At 36.1% G+C, this 27,908-nt stretch overlaps 1 protein-coding gene across 2 annotated transcripts in view; it reads left to right on the plus strand.

The window, feature by feature from the left end:
- The window catches only part of LOC140147545 (uncharacterized), a 97,636-nt gene that overhangs the window by 13,963 nt on the left and 55,765 nt on the right, over positions 1-27,908 (plus strand). For both annotated transcript variants that reach the window (XM_072169331.1, XM_072169326.1), the window contains exons 3-9: positions 11,981-12,268; positions 17,319-17,386; positions 18,903-19,050; positions 20,470-20,571; positions 24,322-24,470; positions 26,195-26,397; positions 27,309-27,463. In XM_072169331.1, coding sequence (XP_072025432.1) covers positions 11,981-12,268; positions 17,319-17,386; positions 18,903-19,050; positions 20,470-20,571; positions 24,322-24,470; positions 26,195-26,397; positions 27,309-27,463 — 1,113 coding nt within the window. The remainder of the gene's footprint in view (positions 1-11,980; positions 12,269-17,318; positions 17,387-18,902; positions 19,051-20,469; positions 20,572-24,321; positions 24,471-26,194; positions 26,398-27,308; positions 27,464-27,908) is intronic.

A 27,908-nucleotide genomic window follows, 5' to 3' on the forward strand; every position in this document is an offset into this window, starting at 1 on the left:
GCCTTAAACTGAGGAGCGGGCGGTGGAGGAAAAACAAACAACTTTTTTTTTTTTTTCAAGTAACTGACATTTTTCTACAGGATTTGTTACAAGTGATGAAGTAGACAGAGAGCAAAGAAAATTTAGCTGAAGCGGGTTTCGAACCGGCTACCTCTGGTTTGCAAGACCAGTGCTCTACCATCTGAGCTATCCAGTCCTATGATGGTTGGTGATCCCAATTACCAATATCTTTGCGCAGGTGCTGGTCAGAAGCATGAATCTGTGCTGTTGTGTGGCCGGGGAACATGCCCACATTACGATACAGCGCCCAAGCAAAGATATTGGTAAGTGGGATAACCGTCCATCATAGGACTGGATAGCTCAGATGGTAGAGCACTGGTCTTGTAAACCAGAGGTTGCCACTTCAGCCAAATTTTCTTTGCTCCCCTGCTTTAATGTACGATTTCCGTCAAATTTTAATTTTGTTATTCCTTACTCAAAATGCTAAAATAATATTAGTAATAACTGCTGGGAAGGGTTTCTGTCCATTTTAAGCTTTAAAATAACAAGGGAAAGTGAAAGAAACCCCACTAGCTATTTTGGTCATTTAACATGGAATTCTACACGTATGTCGGACATTTAGTCATTATGTCAAAATCGCTCTGTTGAATTACTAATGCAACAAATTTGGCCGATTCCATTATAGGTATAAGTTGGGACATGTGTAAACATTACAAATATGCCAAAAAATCAGATTTGAAAAAAATTAACTAATTCATATTATAAGATTGTACATTATGGCTTTAAGTAGCTTATACAGATGATCAGATTGGTATCGATCGTCATCACCATGAAAATGGCGATTTTGGTAACAGTGGAAACACTTTTTTTGGTATGATATGAAATATTACAGCTGGAAAATGTTGTACTTTAGATAACAGGGATTATCAATGATTTGTCAAACCTGAACACAATCAAATTCATTAAGGTTATGAATTATTTTTAACTGTTGTGATTTGGTAGTTCACAGCATCTTACGAATGGTAGTGAGCTTTGGTAAAAACTGCATTGCTCAATTCATGTAGTGAAGAAGAATTAAAATATCACAGATATACTTTTATAGGTGATGTGGTTCTTGAGTTACATTGTAAAGAGGGCTTAAACAACAACACTTTTGTAAAACGTACACAACTCATTAACAACAATAAATTAAGCAAGTTTGCTATACGATTTGTAGAATGAACTTTTGCAAAACGTCAAGGTGTTAATATGCAAAAATATATTGATCTAGATAATGCCAATCGATTTTTAGGTTGCTTCGACCAACAATACCTCGTCTACCCTTAAATATTCAGATGTGTGAATTGTTTGAACATGCATATACTACGATCAGCTCGTAATAGGCAAGAATTATTCATTTTTTGTTATTGTGTGAGTCAATAAACTCCCAACTTACCCCCGCGTAAATTCACAAAAGAGAACGTAGTTGTCGCGCAAAGTGCATTATGTGTGGTGTTCACCATACCCATATCTTCAGATGACCTATTTGAGACTGCCATTCCTATTTTAAATTTTGCTTGTCCTTTACAAAATATATTGAAAACCAGTTCAAAATTGGGGAGGGTTGTGACGATAAAGGTCATTCAACTAAAGAGTTAAAAACATAATAGGATAAATTCAAACCATCTTTAAGCTAATGTTTGTGTGTGAGTACCAAATGATAGGTATAGGAAGGAAACATGTACATGTAATCACTTTTTAGCAAACTTCTTTTGCTTTCCGAAGGTGCTTGGTTCTAAGTAAATGATTTCATACAAAAAAAAAAATTTGTGCACAGAACCGACAAATTGGTATTGAGCATACATGTAGAGTGTGACAATGATGAGGTGACAGCACTATCGATCAATAACAAGCTAGAAAAAACAATTTGTAAATTCCAAATTGGATAGTAACTTTATGTCCATGGTAACAAAGGAAGTAGATTAGTCTAGATGACCTAGTTTATTTGCACTCACGACCTAGTTTACAAGGTGGTGGTCGCCGTGCATCCTCTAAATTCAGTAAATTTTCATCGTCAACCGTGTAATTGAATGGGATTGTTTTGAAATTTTAAAACGATTGAAATATCACAAACAAATAGGCCTATGTTAATAAATAATATAAATACAAGCTAAAACCGTTGGGGTTCAATAATGAACCCCACAAAACTAACCGAGTATATGTTGCCGGCTCTATCATGCCATTCGCCGCCTGCTAGTTTATTTTCATGGGACCATTAGGTGCATCTAAACCAGTATAGTCATAACAATTGCATGTTTTACATTTGCACATTCATTTTGGTGGGATTAGAAAAAATAATGGGATTTGACAGTTTTAAAAGGAATGTGAATTTACCCTTCTAATGTCCCTAACATAATTAGTGGCTTAGCCAGGGAGACCTGGGGCAAATTGCTCCCCACAGAATTTCTTCAGTGATAAAATGGGGATGGCAACTTTAAAGTGTCATTGAAATGACTAAACATTTGACAAAAATTGACAAAGGGGGACAAAAATTTGGCTCCCCCCTACACACACACACACACACTAAAATCCTGGCTATGCTCCCTGGGGCTATGCTACTGAACATACTGAGAATTACTTCAAAATGGGGAACTGGTGTTGTGCTGGTGAGCAGATATTAACACAGCCTCAGGCCCAGATGGCACATCAGCTAATTGTTCCAACCAAAGAAAGTTTGGAAAGGGCACTATAAAATGAGCTTCAAAATTGCTTGGTGCTTTGATTGGTGGCTTTTCTTTGGTTTAATTGGTAATGCAAAATTGCAAATGCATACAATCATAGTCCATCGAAATATATTTTGATAGTCTATGATGCAATTAACCTTACAGCGAGGGGTAGTCCGATGAGTAGGACCTGTTTTTTTCTCATTAGTTACCAACTATACTCTGACTCTGATCGCTCAAGAAAGATTAACCACAAAAATCCACTGCGCGGTCACTGGACTTGCGCGATTCATCTTTCTTGTGCCATGTGAGATAGTGATCACAGTGTGAAATGAGTAGAGTCTGGTAATTTAGAAAAAAGGTCCTACTCATTGACTAGCGAGGGGTGGTCAATATATAAAGAAAGTTGACTGTTGACCCCATAAATCATATTGATAAAATGATCACTTAAATAAAGACTGAAGAATTGTCTTTCAAATTACACATGATAATGTGATAACAACATGAGCATACAATTAATAGGCTACAGACACTGCAAATCACCCCAAAATGTGGGTCTTGATGCTCTGCGTGCTAGCCATGCGCTTCAACGGAAAAAAGTTTTGAAATATTTTCTCAAAATATCAAGAACTATAGAACTACTGAACCAATACTAGGCTTGTTTGTACTCATTTTAATGCATTTTTCATGCTGATTCCAAATATGGTCATGAAAATTTACATTTCTGAAATTTTTGAATGAAATCTTTTTTTTGAAACATGTCGTCTGCAGTCAACACCCGTGTGAAGAGTGTTAAAGGTACAATGTTCAGAAGGTCATAGAACAAAGAACCTACAATGTAGGCCTACACTGTAATGTCTAGATTTGTGCATTATGAAACAATCTGTGCATGCGTGGGTGTGTGACAACCGATTCAAAATGCTGGAAATGTATGAAATTTCATGAATATATAAGGCTTAAAATATTACAAAATGCCATGTTAGTTGAAATTTCTATTTCAAATGAAAAGTAAAAATATAAATATAAATTTCTCACTCAAACAATGACCTCTCTCTGTACCACTACTTTTTGAATAGATGTAACAATACATGTATGAGAATAAGAGATCTATTTTTCATGGTTTTTAGATATTTTCTCTGAAATTCTCTTTATAAAGTTTGGGGGTTAGTCAACAGATCTGACATTAAATTTTTAATTTTCACTTGTGCTGTTATTGGCAATATCAAAATATTTATAGATACATATTCGAGAACACACTATAAATAGAGTAAAACATTGTCACCTCTCTGAATGGTACTGTACATGTATGAGCTGGAAGTGTGTGTTCTATGTTCCAAATGGGAGCACTCTGCATATATTTAAATCCCCAAGAAAATCTAAAATCTATAATAAAATCTCATTTTGGCCTGTTTAGATCCATGCACTACACATTTTCATGCAGAGTAGTAAGCCATTGATTTTAATGCTGTTTTATAATGTTTTAAACCTTGCTTGACATCTAAAAAGTTTAAATGTATATTCATATCATTATACCCAGAGGTTACAGGCTACTTTTGCAGAGAATAAAAGGTTCACTACTCATTTGGTTTGCCCACCAGTCATTACCGGAGCTAGGGGTTATCGCATGATTTGACAAATGACAATGGTATTTAATAAACCTAGTCACCTGTTAAATGCCAAATGTTTCATTGGAATTGGAATCGATGTTTTTTTTTCTTTTTCGGTATGAGCATCAAAAACTTTGATCCTATAGCCAAGTTTTAAAATGAGGCTCTTAGGGGGTGATGGTTTGAAATGCAGATCTATTTGACTGTATCTTTTCTGCAGGTTGCCCCCACTCAAGATGAAGATCATATTTAAGTGTCACTTTAAGATAATAAAAGAAGTAGGATAAGCTTTACATCAAATTTTAGTTTTGTTATTCTTTACATAAAATGTTATAATGATATTAGTAACTGTCAGGAAAGGTTTCTGTCTATTTTAAGCCAAAATAAAAAGGTAAAGGGAAAGAAACCCCACTGGCTAATTTGGCTGTCAGTGAATTTGAAGTTCTATGGAGGACTGAATGTGTAAGTTATGACTTAATGTCAAAATTGCTCTGTTTAGGTGTAAGTTGGTGTAAACTTGACAAATATGCCAAAAAATTAGGCTAGGTATTGTTGGTCAAGCAGCCAAAAAAAAAAAAAAAATCATTATATATCTCCGGAAGAGAATTGAGATCTTCTTCCGATAAGACTCTGCTTAGTCAGCCTAGGGCACATAGAGGATCTGGTTTAAATACCTTCTCTGTCTCTGGCCCGAGGGAATGGAACAAACTCCCTAAAGCCATCAGGGAGTCTCCATCAATTCCAGTTTTCAGGAAGAAACTGAAAACTCACCTTTTCAGTTAGCTTCTTTCTTGTTCCGCTGTGTTTCTTTTTTCCCCATCCTTTCTCTCCTTGTTCAGCGCTTTGATAAATTTTAAAGGCGCTTTATAAATACCTTTATGTATGTATGTATGTATGTATGTAAATTCAAAGAACAGACCCTCCAGAATAGGTAGTCGTTACTCTGAGTTTCATGCCTAAAAAGGCAATCGCCTGACGATTGCCTTTTAGGCATGAAACTCAGAGTAACGACTACCTATTCTGGAAGGTCTGTTCTTTGAATTTTTATACTCCTCCTTTTGGGATTGAGCACTTTATTCAAAAGATAGTCTAACTTGAGTAAAATGTTGTTATGTATGTATGTATATATAAATCAATATAGTATTATTGAAAAATAACACTTTGATGTTTTGGAAAAGTTCATTCTACAAATCAACCACCTTTAAAACTTATAAAGATTTATTGTTGTTTAGTTATGTACGCTTTTACAAAAGTGTTGTTGTTTCAGCCCTCTTTACAACAGAACTCAAGAACCACAGGACATACAAAAGTATATCTGTGATATTTGAATTCTTCTACATGCTCGCTGTGAAATGATTAATGCAATTTTTGCCAAAGCTCACTACCATTCGCAAGATGCTGTGAACTACCATATCGCAACAGTTTAAAATAAAGTCTGCACAAAAAGAAACTCAGCTGTTATAAACACGACTATAGCTTCAGAACTAACAATTGTTTTCACAATATTTTAACATAGAGGGAAGGATGCATTATTTACACGCATTTTGATACCACATTTGTCAAATGTTGTTCAATATTAACAACACAGTAGTGTTTTAAAGAAAAATACCCGATTTTAAAAGTTGCAGTTTACAGCGATCAATGGTAATTATGCCAGCATGGTAGCACGTAAAGCCCGCCATAATCTTCACGCTCACTTCAAAATCAATACAAATAGCTGCAACTTTTATATTCGGCTATTTTTCTTCCAAAACACTGCTGCATTGTTAATATTGAACAAAATTGGACAAATTAGGTATAAGAGATCTATTTTTCATGGTTTTTAGATATTTTCTCTGAAATTCTCTTTATAAAGTTTGGGGGTTAGTCAACAGATCTGACATTAAATTTTTAATTTTCACTTGTGCTGTTATTGGCAATATCAAAATATTTATAGATACATATTCGAGAACACACTATAAATAGAGTAAAACATTGTCACCTCTCTGAATGGTACTGTACATGTATGAGCTGGAAGTGTGTGTTCTATGTTCCAAATGGGAGCACTCTGCATATATTTAAATCCCCAAGAAAATCTAAAATCTATAATAAAATCTCATTTTGGCCTGTTTAGATCCATGCACTACACATTTTCATGCAGAGTAGTAAGCCATTGATTTTAATGCTGTTTTATAATGTTTTAAACCTTGCTTGACATCTAAAAAGTTTAAATGTATATTCATATCATTATACCCAGAGGTTACAGGCTACTTTTGCAGAGAATAAAAGGTTCACTACTCATTTGGTTTGCCCACCAGTCATTACCGAGCTAGGGGTTATCGCATGATTTGACAAATGACAATGGTATTTAATAAACCTAGTCACCTGTTAAATGCCAAATGTTTCATTGGAATTGGAATCGTATGTTTTTTTTTTTTTTTTTCGGTATGAGCATCAAAAACTTTGATCCTATAGCCAAGTTTTAAAATGAGGCTCTTAGGGGGTGATGGTTTGAAATGCAGATCTATTTGACTGTATCTTTTCTGCAGGTTGCCCCCACTCAAGATGAAGATCATATTTAAGTGTCACTTTAAGATAATAAAAGAAGTAGGATAAGCTTTACATCAAATTTTAGTTTTGTTATTCTTTACATAAAATGTTATAATGATATTAGTAACTGTCAGGAAAGGTTTCTGTCTATTTTAAGCCAAAATAAAAAGGTAAAGGGAAAGAAACCCCACTGGCTAATTTGGCTGTCAGTGAATTTGAAGTTCTATGGAGGACTGAATGTGTAAATTATGACTTAATGTCAAAATTGCTCTGTTGACATACAAGTTGGTGTAAATTTGACAAATATGCCAAAAAGTGTAAGTTGGGATACATGTAAACATTACAAATATGCCAAAAAAAAAAAAAAAAAAATCATTATATATCTCCCGGAAGAGAATTGAGATCTTCTTCCGATAAGACTCTGCTTAGTCAGCCTAGGGCACATAGAGGATCTGGTTTAAATACCTTCTCTGTCTCTGGCCCGAGGGAATGGAACAAACTCCCTAAAGCCATCAGGGAGTCTCCATCAATTCCAGTTTTCAGGAAGAAACTGAAAACTCACCTTTTCAGTTAGCTTCTTTCTTGTTCCGCTGTGTTTCTTTTTTTCCCCCATCCTTTCTCTCCTTGTTCAGCGCTTTGATAAATTTTAAAGGCGCTTTATAAATACCTTTATGTATGTATGTATGTATGTATGTAATTAAAGAACAGACCCTCAGAATAGGTAGTGTTACTCTGAGTTTCATGCCTAAAAGGCAATCGCCTGACGATTGCCTTTTAGGCATGAAACTCAGAGTAACGACTCACCTATTCTGGAAGGTCTGTTCTTTGAATTTTTATACTCTCTCCCTTTTGGGAATGAGCACTTTATTCAAAAGATAGTCTAACTTGAGTAAAATGTTGTTATGTATGTATGTATATATAAATCAATATAGTATTATTGAAAAATAACACTTTGATGTTTTGGAAAAGTTCATTCTACAAATCAACCACCTTTAAAACTTATAAAGATTTATTGTTGTTTAGTTATGTACGCTTTTACAAAAGTGTTGTTGTTTCAGCCCTCTTTACAACAGAACTCAAGAACCACAGGACATACAAAAGTATATCTGTGATATTTGAATTCTTCTACATGCTCGCTGTGAAATGATTAATGCAATTTTTGCCAAAGCTCACTACCATTCGCAAGATGCTGTGAACTACCATATCGCAACAGTTTAAAATAAAGTCTGCACAAAAAGAAACTCAGCTGTTATAAACACGACTATAGCTTCAGAACTAACAATTGTTTTCACAATATTTTAACATAGAGGGAAGGATGCATTATTTACACGCATTTTGATACCACATTTGTCAAATGTTGTTCAATATTAACAACACAGTAGTGTTTTTAAAGAAAAATACCCGATTTTAAAAGTTGCAGTTTACAGCGATCAATGGTAATTATGCCAGCATGGTAGCACGTAAAGCCCGCCATAATCTTCACGCTCACTTCAAAATCAATACAAATAGCTGCAACTTTTATATTCGGCTATTTTTCTTCCAAAACACTGCTGCATTGTTAATATTGAACAAAATTGACAAATTAGGTATCAAAGTGCGCCAGAATAAACCATCCTTCTTTTTATGTTGAAATAATGTGAAAACAATTATTAGTTCCGAAGCTATAGGCGTGTTTATAACAGCTGAGTTTCTTTTTGTGCAGACTTTAGTTGCTTGCTAATAACTTTAAGAAGATGTGATGCATGGGATGCATGGGATCACTTGCTATCAAAAATGTGGGCAGTGTGGCACATGCTTTTAAGGGAAGCCCTGGGTATGAACGTTTGGACAGTATTTATTGTGGGACATTAGAGCGCATCAGACATATCGAATTGCATTCTGAATACTGAAGAATGTCCTTCTGATATCAAATAATTTTAATTTTTGAAATTCGCAATGTAATACACATTTTATGGCAAATCATTAAAAATTGATATTTTTGATATTTAACAGTACTTGAAGTAAACTTTATAAATCTGATGATTTATACTTAAAGTGTATATGTAGGTGGGATGAAAAGCCGACGATCAATTGAAAATTTTGACCTTTTGTATTGAAGATATGGATTTTTTTCCCAAAACACCAAAAAAAATAGGTCTTTTTGGGAAAAAAAATCCATATCTTCAATATAAAAGGTCAAAATTTTCAATTGATCGTCGGGCTTTTCCTCCCAGCTACATACACTTTATGAATATATCATTAGATTTATAAAATTTATTTTGAGGACTGTTATATATCAAAAATTTGAAAAATATCAAATTTTAATAATTTGTCATAAAATTTGTATTATATCGTGAATTTCAAAAATGAAAATTATTTGATATCAGAAAGACATGCTTCAGATTCAGAATGCAATTCGATACGCCTGAGGTGCTCTCATGTCCCACAAAAAATACTGCCGAAATGCCATAAACGCTCATTCTAGATCCCTTAACCCCAGGAATCACTCTGAGCTGATCAGAGAGACAATACCAAGTAAAGTACACATAATTATTTCAGAACAAAAGCCCACCCAATGTTACTTGAACTTAAAAAACATGTACCATATTCATTCCATTAACTGCCCAAGGCATTTAACAAAATCACTGTGGGTGAACGCTTATTATATTGTTTACATAATTGCATTACGTAAAAAATGGCCTAAAATATGGATTTTATGTGTAGATACTTCTGTGTTAGATTCATGTGTAGTTGGATTTTGCCATGGAGGATTGTGTGTAGTAAAGTTGCGAAGTGGGCGCTTATAGGGGCATGGGCGGTTAATGGAATGAATACTGCAACTGAAATCTTTGTATATTCACAATAATATGACTGTGATAACAATAATTATGTATGGGTGTTGGGTGTGTACCAAGTAAAGTTGAGTGAACATGAAAAGCCAACCACAATGGTCTACATCACTGTTGGTTTACATGTACCTGTCTGGGGCGGTTCCACACAGAAATATGCAGACTTTCTGACACAAATGTTCTTCAGTTGGTTGAGTTATTTAAAAGGTGATGTGATATAACATCTTCTGACATGTTTTGTTAGTTTTTTTTTATTATTAAAAGTTGAGGTGCCACTGATGTAAGATTATAGAGGCCCTGCATGAAATTATCGATTGGCTCCAAACAAAGGATTTGAGCCGGTGTCCTTCAGCGGAGTTATGGCGGAGTGCAGTCCATTCAATCAAATGTTGTCATCAACCTATTTGATCGTAGTGCAGGGTTATGTGTGTGAGACGAAATGTCACGATAGATTGCAATCATGCTTTTGTTGAATGCATTTGAGTAGTCCGCCATATTTACGGGATGATACGTCACATGCAAGGCCTCTATATTCTCAAATTTTAAAGAAGGGGAGAGGACAAAGGAGGAAAATGAAAAAATGGAAGGAACTTTTAAAAGAATACAATGTAGACAACTGTAGGCTTTGGGTCTGTGAGCGATTGTTTACTCATTCTTTGCATAATGTGTATTTGTCACATTCAAAGTTAAGCAAAAAAGGGAGAAATTGTGCTAAACTCCTCAAAAAAGTTTGGAAACTTTCTAAAACAGCTTTATATCAGATATATTTGAAATCTATTTCCATATTGTTTCATATCAATACAAGCATTGTTCTTTTCTGTCAAAAATGACACCAAATTTGTGACCATAACTTCAATCCATTGTTGAGTAACTGTCTTTCTAAGACAAGGAGGTCTCAAACAAAATGTGCCGAATCTTACATGAATAAGGAATATCACACTGTTTCATTAAAAATGGTTTCAAAGTGCTACCATAAGCCTGTAGATGAGGTTTCATGGTATTTTTTCACACACTAAGAGTTTGGTAGTTATTCATCCATGTTAAAAATACTGCTCTCATTTCGGTTTTCTGTATACCTGTAGTGGAATGTGTGACAAACAAACATGTCAATACATCACAGCTCATCATTATATTTTTGCTTTGAACCAGACAACTTAATTTGAGAAGAAAGAATGGCAAAATATATTTTGTTCTGTAAAGGCCCCTGTGACTGGTACAGGTTAGTACATCTATACAAATGCAGCCCTAGCATGAATATCACCCCTGGATTTTTATCCCAGAAAGATGATTTTCTGGTTCATTGAGTTCACCAACGCCCAAATAATTATGTGCTTACTTTAATAACCTAATGAAACATGATGTTGCATGGACTATTCTCGATTCCAGAAAAATACAGCTCTAAATGTGCAGGATTTAAAAAGTTGCTGTTTTGCAATATGACGGGTCTTGCAGTGGCAACGCCAGGATTTTTTTCGGGGGCAAAGTGAAAATCAACAAATTTGGCGCAAAATTGCCGCAAAAAGTAGTAAAGCATATAATTTTCCATGTTTTCGTACAATTGCAGTTACAAATATCAAAGACTTTTAAAAGTATTTTAAAAAGTTGACTTTTATTGCCAGGTATTAGGGATTAAGGTCGAACTATGCTACATTTGGCAAAACATGATAAAATTTTATTTAATCCTAAGAAATTACTACAATCAAGAGGGAACTAAGGAACTTGGACTAGATATGCAGTAAAAAACAGGTTAGATTTCAAAACCAGTTCAAAACACAACCGGTGTAATGACCTAAATATAAATTAATGATGAGAACCACCCACCCTACCATGCTGTGAATCATAGTGTTTTTTATTCAAATATTTTTGTTGGCAAATGCAAGAATGAGGATTTGTAACACCAGGGTTTACCCCTGGGGGTTTGCCTTTGTTTGAGCTTTTTGCATGATTTTTTTGTCTTTGTCTTAATTTTCTGAAAGAAAGGGGGGAAAAATGTTGAAATGGCCAGTAAAAAAGAAGATTTTTGTACGCCTGAAATCCCTACCCCTACGCCAACTTGTATTGTGGCACAAAGCATACCACAATAGGCTAAAATTTGGACTCTTTAAACAGATCTGTGCCATTGTGTAAAAACCCTACCATTTCCCACAATTTTTTTGCTCGGGGATGGTAACACATTATTGGGATTGAACTTACTTTGAGCCCCCTTAAGCCTGCAGTGATTTATATTTTTATGGGTAGTTGATGCGAGGACTTGTCATTTATTGGCACTCTCACACATGTATATAAGCCTATATATTTGTATTTTGAATTACAGAACTAACAAACAGTGGTGTCACCATACGTCGGAGTGATGGCGGACTTGATGCAGACACTAGTCAACCTGAAGCCACGGCACCTTCCCCAAATCTTCTCACTGAAAAGGAAACCTACTGTATTTATGTGATTGAATCTGATAAGACAATCCATTTGGGTAAAAAGGATACTGTCGGTAATTATATCGTATCATGGAGAGACACAACACTTCTTGATGTGAACTATATCTTGGTGCAGAACTATAATGATCCACTAGAACAGAACATTGAATGGGCATTCTGCGATGGAGGTATGTACCACTTTTATTGTATATTTTATTGTGAAACTACATATATATTTTACTATGAAACTAACTAAATTTTGTCGTACAAATGTAGGTGACAGGCCCCCCTTACTACAGAAAATTCCAATATTTTATGCAAAAATACCCCCCCCCCCTGAAAAACATTCATTGTACTGTCACTGATTCTAACTGGGTGGTTCATAAAAGGGCTAATTAGCTTATTTGGAGAAATGACCATTTAATAAATAAAACATGTGATAAATCTATTCTATTGTGAGTAGTGATAGGCTGTACAGCCCCCAAAAAAGGGTGATGTTTCAAAAAGCTTAGGGTACCAGCTGAATTGAAGCAGCTAATCCTCCTGAGCATTTTGACACCTTTTAAAAAAAATCGGTTGAAAATGAGACAGTGCGGGCCAAAAACTACGCGTAAGGGGATTTCTTGGGACCCCCATTTTTCACTATTTTGACAATTATGGGTGTTTTCGTTGCTGCTTGTTGGATTCTAAAGATTATTTACATGATTTTGGGTCCCCTGGATATATTTATGCAATTTTTACACAAATCGTATGTTTTGATGCAAGTTTAAGAGCCAATTTAGGATGTGACGGCGCTGTTCAGCCTAATAGCTGTTACGTATCCCCCTACTAAAATTTTATCATTTCTTATTATCAAATCAAAGCTACTGATAAATAACAGCATCTGTCCAAATTTGAACTCCGAACCTTATTTCACTTGTGCGTGGTACCCATTTGAAAATGTGTAGAGACGCTTCCATTGATGACTTACATGCAGCGCTTCGAAATTTTGGTTGTCCGGTTGCCGGGACAACTAAAAAAATCGCCGGACAACCAAAAATATTGATTCGGTTGTCCGCCGGACAACCATAAATCTAGCCAAAAGTCACATTTGTAGGCCTTCGGACAACCAAAAACTTAGACAGACAACCAGAAATTGTAATCTGGTTGTCCGTGGGACAACCATTTATTTTTCCTAAATTCGAACACTGCTTACATGTGTTACAAAGGTCGTTGACCCCTGTATATTGCTATGGGCAGGTTATCCCTGTATTAAAAACTAGCGCCACGGCCACACCAAATGTGATAAATGGCTGAAAATTTCAGAATATGGATGATGGATGATTATTTCTAGTATGATTTAAAACTTAAAAATAAAAAATGGTTGCGAAAGTGGTCGCTAAAAGGTAAAGCGCCCTCACTGCCTAATTTTACCCAAAGCTGTTAATTTTAAGGACACTAAAAAGTTTCATTTGACACAAAATGCATAAATGACCTTCCTGTACCTAAAACTATGTAAGTAGATACCAAAAATGCATTACATAATCCTTAATGTGATAAAATTCCCTTAAAACTAGAAAATAAAGGTCAAATCTGCCCCCCCTTGTGCGTCGTTATTTGGCCCGCACTGTCTCAATTTTTGGCCGATTTCAATAAAATTGGTGTCAAATTACTCAGAACAGCAAGCTGCATCAAATAAGCTGGTACCCTACGCTGTTTGCAACTACACCCTTATACAGCCTATCACTATTGTAAGAACAATCGTAAAACTATATGAAATGGGCCCAGAGCCTGTATGTACAACCTTCATGACCTCATATCACACTAGGCACTGGTTACAAGTGAATAGTCCAAAGGGTCATCAGCACCCCCCCCAAAAACACCAATAACTTAATTTTAAACCCTGACCCTTACCCTAACCCAAAACCTACATTTCACCCTCACCTATTAAAACCCAAGTCCTAATCCTAACCCTAAACATAACCCTAACCTAAAACCTAACCATTATCATAACATTTACCCTAACCCTATTACTGACCAGTAGTGTAGCCAAAAGGACTATGGGCCGATGCCCCCCCTCCCATCATGGACTGCTTAGGTATACAACAGGCCCTGAAAAAAATTGGGATAAACAATTGACATTTTATGTGTACTACATGCAGGTGAAGAAACAAAGTACATGTTGCCCAAATCTGCAATGGGATCCTTCCCTTTTGCTGTTTTATGTTGCTGCATTGAAGGATATTGGATATAAATGTGCATTAAAATATTTTGGAAAAAAAATTGGACTGCACTGCCCCCCCCCATTTCTTACCATCTTTTAGATTCTTTTGAGCACTCTAGGCAAAAAAAGTGGGGTCAACAATTCACAATTTCCGTCTGCAAATAATATTTCCACTGGTACATTAACAAGTTTGCGCCACCCCCATACCAAAAAGCTGGCTATGCCAATGTCCCTAATACTAACCAGGGATGTAAGTTTTCTGTTTTTTTTTTGTTTTTTTCCGGGATCCGGAATCCGGATTTTCCCGGGAATAAAAAATAAAAATTTAAAGATGTTTTATTTTTTATTTTTTACATTTCAGGGAGTGGATTATGATATTTCATCATAAAAAGAGCAAAAAAAAATTTTAGGGGGGTGATACCCTCATAGCCTATTCCCCAATCCATAGTGTTTGCTAAAAAGATAGTGATCCGATTAAGTGTTCGGCTTACTCGCCTCGCTCGCACCATTTCAGGTTTTTTTTTCCAACAGCTACTTACATCCCTGATTAACCCTAACCTTATCCCTAATCTTAACAAAAAATGCCCTAAACCTTAACTTAAAACTCTGATGTCTTGTTCCCTTGAAACCTATTCAAAGACTCCTGGTTCAGCATCTTAGAAATGAGAATTGAGATTCCATTATTTTTTCAATAAACCATGCCAAAAATCTGAATACTGTTATCTGAAGAAACAACGACTTTGTTGAAAGTTGTGAATTATTCCTGCTCTGGTAACGACTAATTGCCTGAAACAAGTTGTTTTTGACACCAACAAGTTGCCTCACAGTCTGCTGAACATGAACATCAGACATTCTTTTTATGTTGTTCCATCCATGTAGAATGAGTTGCCTGTTTATATTTCAGAATGTTACACTTGATCATTGAAGCTTTGAAAAACTCTCTTACCGGCAAATTGTTGTGTTAATTTTTGTAGTTCTTCAGTTGTTAACTTTGTTTTCATGCAGGCGGTGGTTGAGCTTCTTTCTGTTGAACTGTTTCAATCTACATGTAAAACAGGGCTTACAAAACTTTTTTCCCACGACCCAAATATCATGTGAAAAATATGGCACCTCACACCAGGAATAATTCTGGTTTACCCTGCGCACAAGTATAACCCTAACCCTAACCCTAACCCTATCTGGTTTACCCTGCGCACAAGTATAATAACCCTAACCCTTACCCTAACCCTAACCCTAACCCACAAGTATAACCCTAACCCCAACCCTAACCCTAACCCTAACCCCAACTAACCCTAACCCTATCCCTAACCCTAACCCTAACCCTAACCCTAATCCTAATCCTAACCCTAATCCTAACCCTAACCCTAACTCTAACCCCAACCCTAACTAACCCTAACCCTAACCCTAACCCTAACCCTAATCCTAACCTTAACCCTAACCCTAACCCTAACCCTAACCCTATCCCTAACCCCAACCCCAACCCTACCCCCAACCCTAACCCTAACCCCAACCCCAACCCTAACCCTAACCCTAATCCCAACCCTAATCCCAACCCTAACCCTAATCCCAACCCTAACCCTAACCCCAACCCTATCCCTAACCCTAACCCCAACCCTAATCCTAACCCCAACCCTAACCCTAACCCTAACCCTAATCCTAACCCTAACTCTAACCCTAATCCCAACCCCAACCCCAACCCCAACCCTAACCCTAACCCTATCCCCAACCCCAACCCTAACCCCAACCCAAACCCAAACCCCAACCCCAACCCCAACCCTAACCTTACCCTTAACCCCAACCCCCACCCCAACCCTAACCCCAACCCTAACTCTAATCCTAACCCTAACCTTAACCCTAACCTTAACTCTAACTCTAACTCTAACTCTAACTCTAACTCTAACTCTAACTCTAACTCTAACTCTAACTCTAACTCTAACTCTAACTCTAACTCTAACTCTAATCCTAACCCTAATCCTAAAACAGGGAAAACCAGAATTGTACCATATGTGACATGATCTGCTCCATCATGGGGGGGGCAAAGGAGGCATATTTGAAAATTGAGTTACCATAATTATTACCTTGTAGTAATATTAAGCTATCATATACATGTAAGGTCTCGCATACTTGCTTCTAAAGTTCTGAGGTTTTGTGATGTGTATTTACTTATGTATTTTATTGTTTTTTACTCCATAATTTTGCCTTTATCTCAATTTCAATTTCCCCATCGTGTCACATATAGGAATACAGGGTGTGCAGGGTAAACCAGAATTGTATTTTGAATTTGGATTGGATAGGGATGTGCAGCTGGGAAAAAATATACAAATTTTGACAAAAATGTTCCAAAAATATACAAATTTGTGGTTATTTTTGAAAATTCTAGAATTTGCATTTTTTCCCCCTCTAAACCAGATTTTCAAACATTGCAACCCAAAGTTATACCAAAAGCCTGAAAATGCACCCCAAATCTGCCGCACATTACTGACCTTTCCACTAAACACCCCGGCCTGGTAATTAGTGCATATCTGTTATAGTTTGTAGTGTTGAAAACGAGCAAGGTACACCAACTTGATGTGGGGAAACAAGTAAAATACAGACTAGACATCTGTATTTTACTTGTTCCCCACACATTAAGTTGACCAGTGTACCTTGCTTGTTTTCTTTCCTGTTGTTCATATTCAAGGTATCCTCTTGTATCATTTATTGATCTTTGATGTGTGTTTTGTGTCCTTGTCCGTTGGATTCACCATTACCCACTTTTTTGGTAGTGTTGTCATGTTGAACTGACTATCAATGTTGGTACCCTGCACAGTGATGCAATAGACACAATTCAGTTGTGCGGCAGCCTAAATGGACCAAGCTGCCCGGTAGAAAACATGAATAACTGAACAAACAAAAATATGACAATGCAGAACAGACACACGTACAAACAAAAACACACACATTTACATGCTGCCTAATTAATAGCATCATGTTTTATTACATGGAATAGCAAAATATAGTAATACCAAAATTGTGTTCATAATTTTCATTTTCAGCGGTGAGGTTACTGAGTCAGAACCCTGTCGATGTGACTACAACGGTTACACCTACACAGAGGGAAACGGTATGTCTAGTTTTATAGCAATGCGATGAAGCAGAATAATTTGAATTGGGAAATTTGGTTTTGAAATTTACAGCGGTAACATTCCTGCAGTCTATTGTTGTCTATTGTTAACATGGTTAAAGGGACACTGAAACTTTTTACATCACAAAAATAACCCATAATGATTATACTGACAGATTGAATTAAGTGAATTAAGGTGGGTCGGAAGGCAGCATGACTGAAAGATACACAAATAAAGCTGACACAAGAAGAATGGTATGCTATAAAGGAGGGCCTATTAATATTAATGCTTGATGTAAGGGGTGTCATTTCAGCTGCATATGCATAATTGTTTAGGGTCACATTTTTTTCTTTCATATTTGAATTGTAATATAATTATCTGGTATATAATTTGCGAGATGTTTTACCTGTTTGTACCACACAACTCTCGTTAAAAAGCAAGCCTCAGTAAATCATTATTTACCATCATATTTTGTGGTGAACTTGTTTTTTTTAATATTGTATATGCCAAAATATTTATAAAAAAAAAGTAAACCAACCGACCAAACCCGACTTTGGAGCCATTGACCCTTTGCACGGTCATCTCAAAATGAGGTACTACCCACAAAGTGCATGTTGTGCGTGCATACGCCCTTCAAACGTGTGCTGTAATTATCGCGTAAGCTTTGCAAAAGCCTTCTGGCGCGTTGCTAGAAAAATGTGAGGAATAAAAATGCTTGTGCATGCATTTGGAGGGAGAACCTCGTTTTGGTAGCAAGATAGCGGATCCGGGCAAAAGGGTAATTCGGGTAATTCAAACTTTTAATTAGGCCTTGTTGGTCAAACCCTACTTGGATAAAAATCCGTATTACCTGCGTACTCCTAATTAATATACAAGCAGGTAATATTTCCCTTATTACCTGCGTAATCCTAACATGTGCGCGTCTGCGTTACATGACTCGCGCGATATCATAAGCCTCGCGCGCATACTTCACACGCACGGCATGGCTGCACTGTTCAAGCAAAGAAGAAACTGGCCTACTTTTCAGTATTAAGATAATCAATTTAAATTCCTTTAACAAAGTTTACAAACAAATTGGAAGATAATAAAATTCATGTTCACTAAAGGATAAAATTGTTACCCCCTGTTTGTTCTTACGAAATACGGGAAAATATCTATTCCATGAAGCCGAATACGGCACCAGACCGTAGGTATTTTCCCGTATTTCATGAACAAACAGGGGGTAACTAATAGTCTTAGTTAATGCCTAAAACTGGACAAATATAGCTCCTGCCATCCCACTCACCTTAATGAAAGTCACAATTAAATATATGGACGACTGACTTTGTGTGAAATTTTATTTAAAGTTTATGGGCTTATGTTTTATACATGTATGGATATTAATGACCTTACTTGCCTATTCGTTGTATTTACAAACCTTTTGAACCTTGACAAACCTTTGTTGTGGGGGCACCTTAATTGCAACTAGTGTAATTCCAGTTGAGTTTATTATATGTTAATGTTTATTCTCTGTAGGATAATGATGATGACAAAGATATTGCAGATGAACATAATGCCATTGATGATAACACTAATGATGGAATTTTTGATAAGAATCATTGCATTGCTCTTGGTGATGAGCTGGATGATGCAGATATTGATGATAAATTGGTTGATGATGAAGGTAGGTCATGGTCCATTTTTCTGGACTTTGGATGCACTTTGGTACAGGCCTGTCTAGATAAAGATTTTTTTAGAACCTCAATATAACATCAATCAATCAATCAATCAATCAATCAACCACCAATCAATCAATCAATCAATCAACCACCATTCAATCAATCAAACAATCAATCACCAGTAAATCAATCAATCAACCAATCAAATACCAGTCAATCAATCAATTGATCAATCAATCAATCAATCAAGCACCAGTCAACCAATCAAGTAATCAATCAATCAATTAATCAATCAACCACCAGTCAATCAATCGATCAATCAATCAATCAATCAATCAATCAATCAATCAATCAATAATACATGATAAGATATAGATGTCAATCATTGATACAAAGATGCATTATAATAGACAAATGATACTCATTTCAATAATAGTAAAGCAACATTGACAATGTTCTTATTAATAAAATGACAATAATATTATGATGGTAACTAATACTATGAACATGAATATCAGTGATTATTTTAGTTGATACATTTTTATTGTACATGTATATAATAATTTCCATACTAATGGTAATAGTAAGTAGGCATATAACTTGCAGATGTTAGGTATGAGTAAGCCGAAAACATCCTATAAACTAAATATATCATAATTTAATGGGGCATTACACCCCTGCCCAATTTTGGGCCTATTTTTGCATTTTTCTCAAAAATTAAAGCGCATTGGTGACAAGTAAGATATGTATAATATAGAGGCAAGGACTACAACTACTGCACTGGGCATTTTATTTCAGCACAGACAACAGTTGTGGAGGTACAGCCAAAAATGAGGGAAAACCAATATTTGATCAATAAATCAATAACTACTTGACTTGAGTTGCTGAATTTTCAGTGCAGTAGTTGTAGTCCTTGCCCCTATAATATACATATCTTACTTGTCACTAATGCGCTATAATTTTTGAGAAAATGCAAAAATAGGCCCAAAATTGGGCAGGGGTGTAGTACCCCCTTAAGTGGGCAGATGATTGATGAGGTTGGTACCAAATGCAAAGTGTGAGCTTGCATGTTTAATGTTTCACAATAAAGATAGCCGGGACAAGATTAGACATTATTATGTTTTGATGAATCCAAGTGTGTGAAAATATTGGATCCAACACATAATAATGATAAAATTGGATGCTTTATGCCCAATATTTATTGGTCTCGCTATGAGTTTTAGAATATTGGACTCGACTACGTCTCATCCAAAATTGTAAAACTCACAGCTGGCCCAATAAATATGGGCTCAATCGATCCAATTTTATATCAAAACAGGGACATAATGTCTAACAACACATGAAAATTTAAATGAAATGGTATGGCAACCCATGATAAATTTACTTTACCTTTCAATTTCTTATTGTTTTGGTTTCCTTTGTAGTTGTTGATGGGTTTGAACAAGTGGCGTGGTGGCGACTCGATCTCCAAACCATGTATCATGTCAAGGCTGTGTCTGTTGCAGGCTCAGTGATTCCCTCTGATGGTAAGTCATACAATTCATGCAGAACAATTTTAACCATGTTACACATATGTGACGTGTCATGTCAAAAGGAGACACTTTTGGGCAGGATCGTAATGGAGAAATAGCCAAAAAATCTGTCCGGGTGATTTTTTTACAATTTGGGTGTGTTGCGAATTTGTGATGTTATTATTGTTAAAAATATTGTCTGATAGTTTCAGACCAGAATATAACTGGCATCTTGTATTTTTTTGAGACATTTTTCAAGTTAATTCCTACTCTCAACATTGTCAATAATATTTTGAAAGGCCGATATCTCAATTTCCCATTTTATAATATCATAACATACAAACTCAATATCTTTGCTTAGGAATGTCCGATTTCATTGGGGAAAATGGCGGTGTGGAGCAAAATATCTCTATATTTAAGATATGTAAAAACCTCAAAATTGATAACCTGCCCAAAAGTGTCTCCTTTTGACATGACACGTCACATATACCCTTACTATAAAGATAGAGGGGGAAGGGAAAGCAAGGGAGGGAGTAAGAGATGGATGGATGGATGGAAGGACAGACGGATGGACGGATCAGACAGATGGACACACAGAATGAGAGAGACATACAGAGTCAGGCACAGAATGAGAGGGAGAGAGAGTAAATAAATTAGTTACAGAGCATGTTAGTTATTGCATAGAATTTCCAAGGAGGCAAAATTACAGACAGTCTAAGAGATTGTGATTTCTTAACACCAACACTAACTTCTATACCTATATAATTGAAGACCGAATTAAAAAGACTAGTTTGCGTCTGACGTCAGGGCAGAGGCGCGACATGATTGGTTGCTGGCCTGCGTAGTACAGCATTTTTGGTCTGGTTGACAGGACATCAAGTCTTATTAATTCAGTCTTCAATTATACACTCAGAAATTATATCTTTCCCTTCCCAGAATCCTTTGCAACATGATACATCCCCTCGTTTCATCCAATGGCACTCCCATTACATTGTGCAGGTTCCCTGTGTTTATTTTGAAAATAGACTGGCCAAACATGGGTCGATAGTCAAGAATAAACATTTTTTTGCACGATCTGGATGTGCTCTGTTCATTAAGGTACTTTTTGTCACTATCGACCCATGTTGCACTAGATAGCAAATCAGTGCAGAAAATTGAAATGGGAGAAATGCATTATGGGAAGTGTACTTTCTCTGACCTAAGCCAGTTAAATCAATTCAAAATCACTCTACTGTGACTTAGTATCAATTTCATCCTGACACTAAATGCTGCACGTAAGCCAGTTAACCGGCATAGCAGCAATTTACTGAACCAGAACACCCTAAAACACATCAAAATTCAGTTGTTTGCATTTTTGGAACAAGCATATAGATGTGCTACTGAAGCAGACAATAGCAAAGGTGAAAACAATCTGATAAAGACAAAATCAGACATGAAAATATGGACAGAATAAAAGTATGTTTGTACATTCATTACCGTTTTTTCCCACAAACGTGAGTTTGTCAAATTGGGCTTGGTACGGTGCTAGCAGTATTGTTATTATCATTTTTAAGCTTTCTTTATATATAGGGTTACAACATTCATTGTTTAACACTGCTTTCCAAAAAGGCCCAGATTTTTAAAATATGGGTGCAATTACATATACAAAATATCTTTTAAGATATAATAACATACAAATTACAATTTAAATATATAAGAAAAAGCTATTTACATACAATTTAAATACATAATATAGAAAAAATTAGGTATTAAAACACAACAGATAATCATGCAATTACCATTTACATTGAAATGGTTAATTTTGAAGAATGTTTTTGAATTGGTTAATGGTTTTAAATTAAAGTTTAGGCAAACATTTTGTGGCAGACCTTGTTCTAAATGTACGCTCAGCAGCATTGGTTTTTGAATGATGAGCAACAAGTGTATTCAAAAGCTGATGTCTGGTTAGATAAAAAAAAAAAAAAAAAAAAAGCGCAGTGATTTATAGTGCGCTACGCACAGGCACAACGCCTAGACGTTGATCCACAAGCCTCAGCACACTTTACAGGTTGTCGCTGACCACTACGGCCCCACATCATTCCACAAACCATTAAACAACAATTCAGGGACTTTGCTGCTTCAAGAGCGCACACCCTAGACATTCCACAAATAACCATCGCAACCAGGATCAGCTCCCGAGTTTCGTACGGGTTACAACGAGACAAATTAGCAGTGAGTTCCTTGTCCAAGGGAATTTCAAGCTAACTCAATTTTTCCATGAGTGATTGAGTTTCTATGAGTGATTGAGTTTGTAAAAATTAATTGAGAACTTAGGTAATTTGATGCATTGCCTTTGTACACACTGTATACACTAAGGATAACAATTTTTATGCAATATACATGATGTATTATGATCAAATCAGCCTATTTGATAAGCACTTGGTGGAAAGAAAAAGTTCAAGGTACACTTGACGTGGGGGAAACAAGTAAAATACAGACTAGATGGTACGCAGAGGGAGGACAGCGAAAACCAGCGAAAACTACATGATGTAGTTTAAAAACAAATTCAAGTCAAAAACTGAAAGCAAGTTTGAATATAACTCAATAGCAAACAAGACAACAAGCTCAGAGCAAAATGAGCTGTGTCTCTACTCTATGAAACTTGCTTTCCTCTATAGTTTTCTCCTTTTTTCCTCTTCCTCTCTCTTTCCATTTTCGTATCCCTTGTTGTCAAACCCTCCTCCAGCTATAGGCCTGAAGATGTTATTAGGAAGAGGAGGGAAAAGTAAATTTGTAAATGAAGATGGAATGATTGGGGGAATGAAATAATTGAAGACAGGGTTGGCGCGATTTAAATCAATTGATTTAAATCATGATTTAAATCACGATTTAAATCAAATGATTTTTTTTTTAAATCACTGATTTAAATCAACTTTTTCAGTTTTTACAATTTTTGATCAATTTAAGTTCATTTCTATCTTCAATTGACTGTTTTACTTCATTTGTAATGCTTCTACACCTTTTGGATACAATTAAATACCTCTATGATGTCATTTTGTCTATTGCTAAAAAATCATTTTCAAGGTGCAGAATTCAGCAGGTTTTTTCCCATGATTTAACCAAATTTTTTCATTGAAATTTTCACATCTAAAAATGTGTTTTGTAAATACCTGATAGGATTGTGCATATGTCTAGCATTCCACTGGTCTCTTTTGACTTTATCATGGGGTATAGCAGTTCTTGGAATAAAAAAAAAAAAAAAATCGATTAAAAAAAAAAATCTGATTTAAATCAAATAAATCGATTTTTTTGATTAAAAAAAAATCAAAAAAAATCGCCAACCCTGATTGAAGAAGCAAGAGGGACTGAATGAATTAGTGAACAAACAAACAAATAAGAGTTAGTAACTAAAAGAAGTAGAAAAGTTAGTAAGTGCTTATGTGGTAGAGAGTGGGTGATTCTGTAAATGAGTAAGTGTATGTAGGTAGGCTTGTATGCAGGTTTTCTTTTTTGTTGGGGGGGGGGGGGTACTTTTGGAGACTTTTTTACCCTTTTGCAATTTTGGGGGTGCAGATGCCCCTGCATATGGGAATGCATGTAGGAATATTAATTAAGCTCAATTGAGGGTGTACCCTATAGGAGAGACTTGACTGAGTAAGTAAATGAGAAAGAAGGAGGAAGAATGAATTTTAAGTGGGTGAATGAATGAGTGTAACTAAGTAAGTGATCTGAATTCCAAATAATATTTTGTTAAAAGCAGACAACATTGATGTGATCCTTTCTTAGGCTACTTCCGGACATGTCCAAAAGGTTGGCGCAAATTGAAAGGTGCATGTTACTATGAAGTTTTAGACACCAAAAACTGGGCTGATGCTGAAAGTGACTGTGTGGCTAGGGGTGGACACTTGGCAACGATATATTCACAAGAAGTACAGGTAGGTAAATCAAGTTAGGGCATGTTTGTACTCATTCAGAAAACTACTATCTACAACCCTGCTAAGGTGTAATAGAGGTTATCCACTTCACTCATGTGTGACTTCTAACAAAAGGCGCTGGTTCCTGTAGTATTCCTCATTCAAACCAATTCAATGCACGACCTCGGAGTTACCTGCATGACTTTGGCAGGCTATTTTGAAAAAGTCATGGTTGAACATGCAAATACTTCTTTTGAAAGTCCTAAACAAGATATAGCAGTCGCTGATAGGATATGCAGCTTATAGAACACGGATAACCTCTATAGTTGGTGAATATACCCTGATGTAGGGTGCTAACTATAGCATACTAGCGACATAGAACTGTACATGTGTTCTAATAAGTGTGATGGCAACGTACAGGATTTTCTTTAAGCATTTTGCTGAAGGGGTATTTTCAAATTTTTTTGACCCTATCAATTGTGAATTTTTCGTCTGAAGGAGTCAAAAACATTGCCCAAGGGGTATTTTTAGACCTAATTGAAGCGATTTAGGGGACCATTTTGGCACTATTACTGTGTAAAATTTAAGTTTGAACAGTTGAAAAGCCTAAAATTGTGAAATGACGGTCCATAAAGCCTTTCGTTGTCATGTTTTCCCCATTAGACCTATAAATTGAGTTAAACATAGGGCCTAAATTGTCAAATGTCGAAAGCAGAAGCGAAAATGGTCACTTGTTTATCCACTACGCATGGGGGTGTCTGAGGGGGATGTTCCCCCCTGAGAGGGAAAATTTTGCAAAATTAAAGTCCAATTGAAGACATATATTTTGGTGCATCATTTAAACAGAAAAAAAGGACCCGAACCCCAATTTGCAAGATTTCACACTGACACTATACAATTTTAGAGACTCGCAATCACTAAAACATACATGGATCGATGCTGACAAAATGTGATGGGCCCTACATATCGGGAGTAGGTCCTAAATGCCAAAAGCAGAGAATAAATGCACAATATCGAGTGTTTCTCTATTCAAATCTTGCAATATCTGAACGCGTACGTTTTCAAGATTATGTACGCATTGGACTTTGGGACTATGGATTTGAAGGAGTCAGAAAAGTGCCTGAACACGTAAATACGCGTGTTTTGTGCGTTAAAGTAAACCCTGGCAACGTACATAGCTTTGAGACGTGAATGAGACTGACATTCCTAATCCCTGTACATTAAATTCAATCGACACCTAAAGCATAAATTGGTAAATTTATTTCTGTCTTAAGGCTATAGTCGGAGCGGTGCCTAAGCTAGCGGTGTTTGTGCTCATATATTGAGAAAAATAAAACCCACACTCACAGGGAGAGGTATGGGTTCAATATGTGAGATCCCAAGGTTCATTGTAATGGGTTTTACCCCCCCCCCCCATGTGCATGATTTTTCCTAGGAGGGGGAAATGGTGAAAAACTTTTGTTTTGCCCTATTATTTGTCGCAAGTCAATAACTACAATACATATGGAAATATAATAAATGTGATCAGTGACTTCCTTAATTCATTTCCCATTTGATCAATGTATTACCCTGCAAAAATGAATTATATTATTTCAGCAAAATGACCAAATCTGGAAAAATATGGCCTGAAGGCTCCAACATGCCTTAAAGAATTTCTTATTTCTTATTGACTGTATCCAACCTCAGTGTTTCCATTAGGTAAATAAAACCACCAATGCTTGCATTTTGTTTTTATTTGTTTATAGGATTTTCTTGTAACTTGGCTTAAAGATGCCCCTGCTGCTGTCCCCCCGGCCCCTCAAGGTTACTGGATTGGTTTGAAAGAGTCAGCCACCACTGCTAACCAATGGGAATGGGCAGACGGCACACCTGGATTTGATTGGACTCAAGGTGATGTTGATAATACTGTAACACGTGGTACAACGCCAACTCCTAGCTATGCATTCGCGTAAGTCATTTGAGAGGAAAGGGATCGTGGGATTTAACAACCAATCAGATTTGCTGGATGAAGTCACGTCATCAGGAACTGGTTCTTGGTTTATCGTGTGGCATGCAGTATCGCTAGTTTACATTGAGAGCATCTGATAGCACATTGTGCATAGGTGCATGCTAATTAGGTTGAATACATACTGTTCATTAAGTGGGCTGGTCATATGTTGGTTCTCGCAGTACTTTTACTATGAACTTAGTTCAGGGACGTTTTATTACCGTAGGTTTGTAATGTTTTTATTTGTATTATAACCTGCTCAGCGCTTATCTATGTTTGACGGTATTTTTGAATTATCATTAAATTACTCATCCTCATTTAATATTAGTCGCTCTTCCTCTTTGACTTCTGTGTCACCATAATTCATAGGCTCTGGCCCAAAGCTGAGATGAAAATACAAAATACCTAAAAGAGATTGGTAGCAAAGCTCTTTCCTGTATTATTTACCAATACGTATCATTCCAGGTCTGTTACGGATGCGGGTGCAGTTAGCGTGCATCAATTCACACTGATTTGGTTATAATTGTGACTCTGAAATTGTGCTTATTTTACTATGTTTCTCTACTCGATTGTGAATAATTTTATTTTTAATATCAAGCATGGGACACAATCTGACACATTAAAAGTCATAGAATATAAATAACCTAAATTAAACCAAAATGTTATTTTTTGGTAAAAAATCAAAGAATCAATAAGAATAAGATAAGTTTGTGTTTCAATTTACATGACACTGATTTGTTATATAGCTTTTCTTTCTTTTGAACTAGTTTTAGATCATGTCAGTAAAGATTGTGATCAAGTTTGATTTTTGTTGAATGGAATGAAAATTCTACTGTAGTATCATCCCCCTTTTTTCACATTTTTTGTCTTAGGGCATGGGGTCCAAATACAAATCCAATTCAACCTAGCCAACCTTCTGGTTCAACACAACAATGTGTAGAGATGAGACAAGATGCTGATAATGATTACCTGTTGACCTGGAATGACCAAACATGTAGTGTGACATCAAAGTACATATGCCAAATATGTAAGTAAATTTTGTCATCATTATAAATCATAATTGTGTTGGACATACATATGTGTATAGCTCTCACAAAACCCAGAAGTTTTCAACAGAGAGAAGTTATTAATTAGAGATCATCACCGCTGGTACTTTTCGGAGCCTTATTTCTCCCTTTTTATGATGAGGACTCGATTGTAATTTCCTTTTGTGAAGGTGGGTTGGGAATAGTTCCTTGAACTGTGTTTTCTTCTCTTTGCCTACTTACAAAAATTTTATTAGAGCTTATACTTAAGCCTATGAATGACAAGGCTTAAGCTACACTAGCAGGTGCCACAGTCATTGCAATGGTCGACCTGTGGTGATAAGGCAACAGGCAGGACTAGTATAAAGTTATGGAGAGTGTCATTGAGGAATAGTTCATCTGTAGAACATCAGTACTGTCACCTTCAAAGCCTATTTTCACCTTATG

Source organism: Amphiura filiformis, chromosome 1 (genome assembly GCF_039555335.1).
Source record: "Amphiura filiformis chromosome 1, Afil_fr2py, whole genome shotgun sequence".
NCBI lineage: Eukaryota > Metazoa > Echinodermata > Ophiuroidea > Amphilepidida > Amphiuridae > Amphiura > Amphiura filiformis.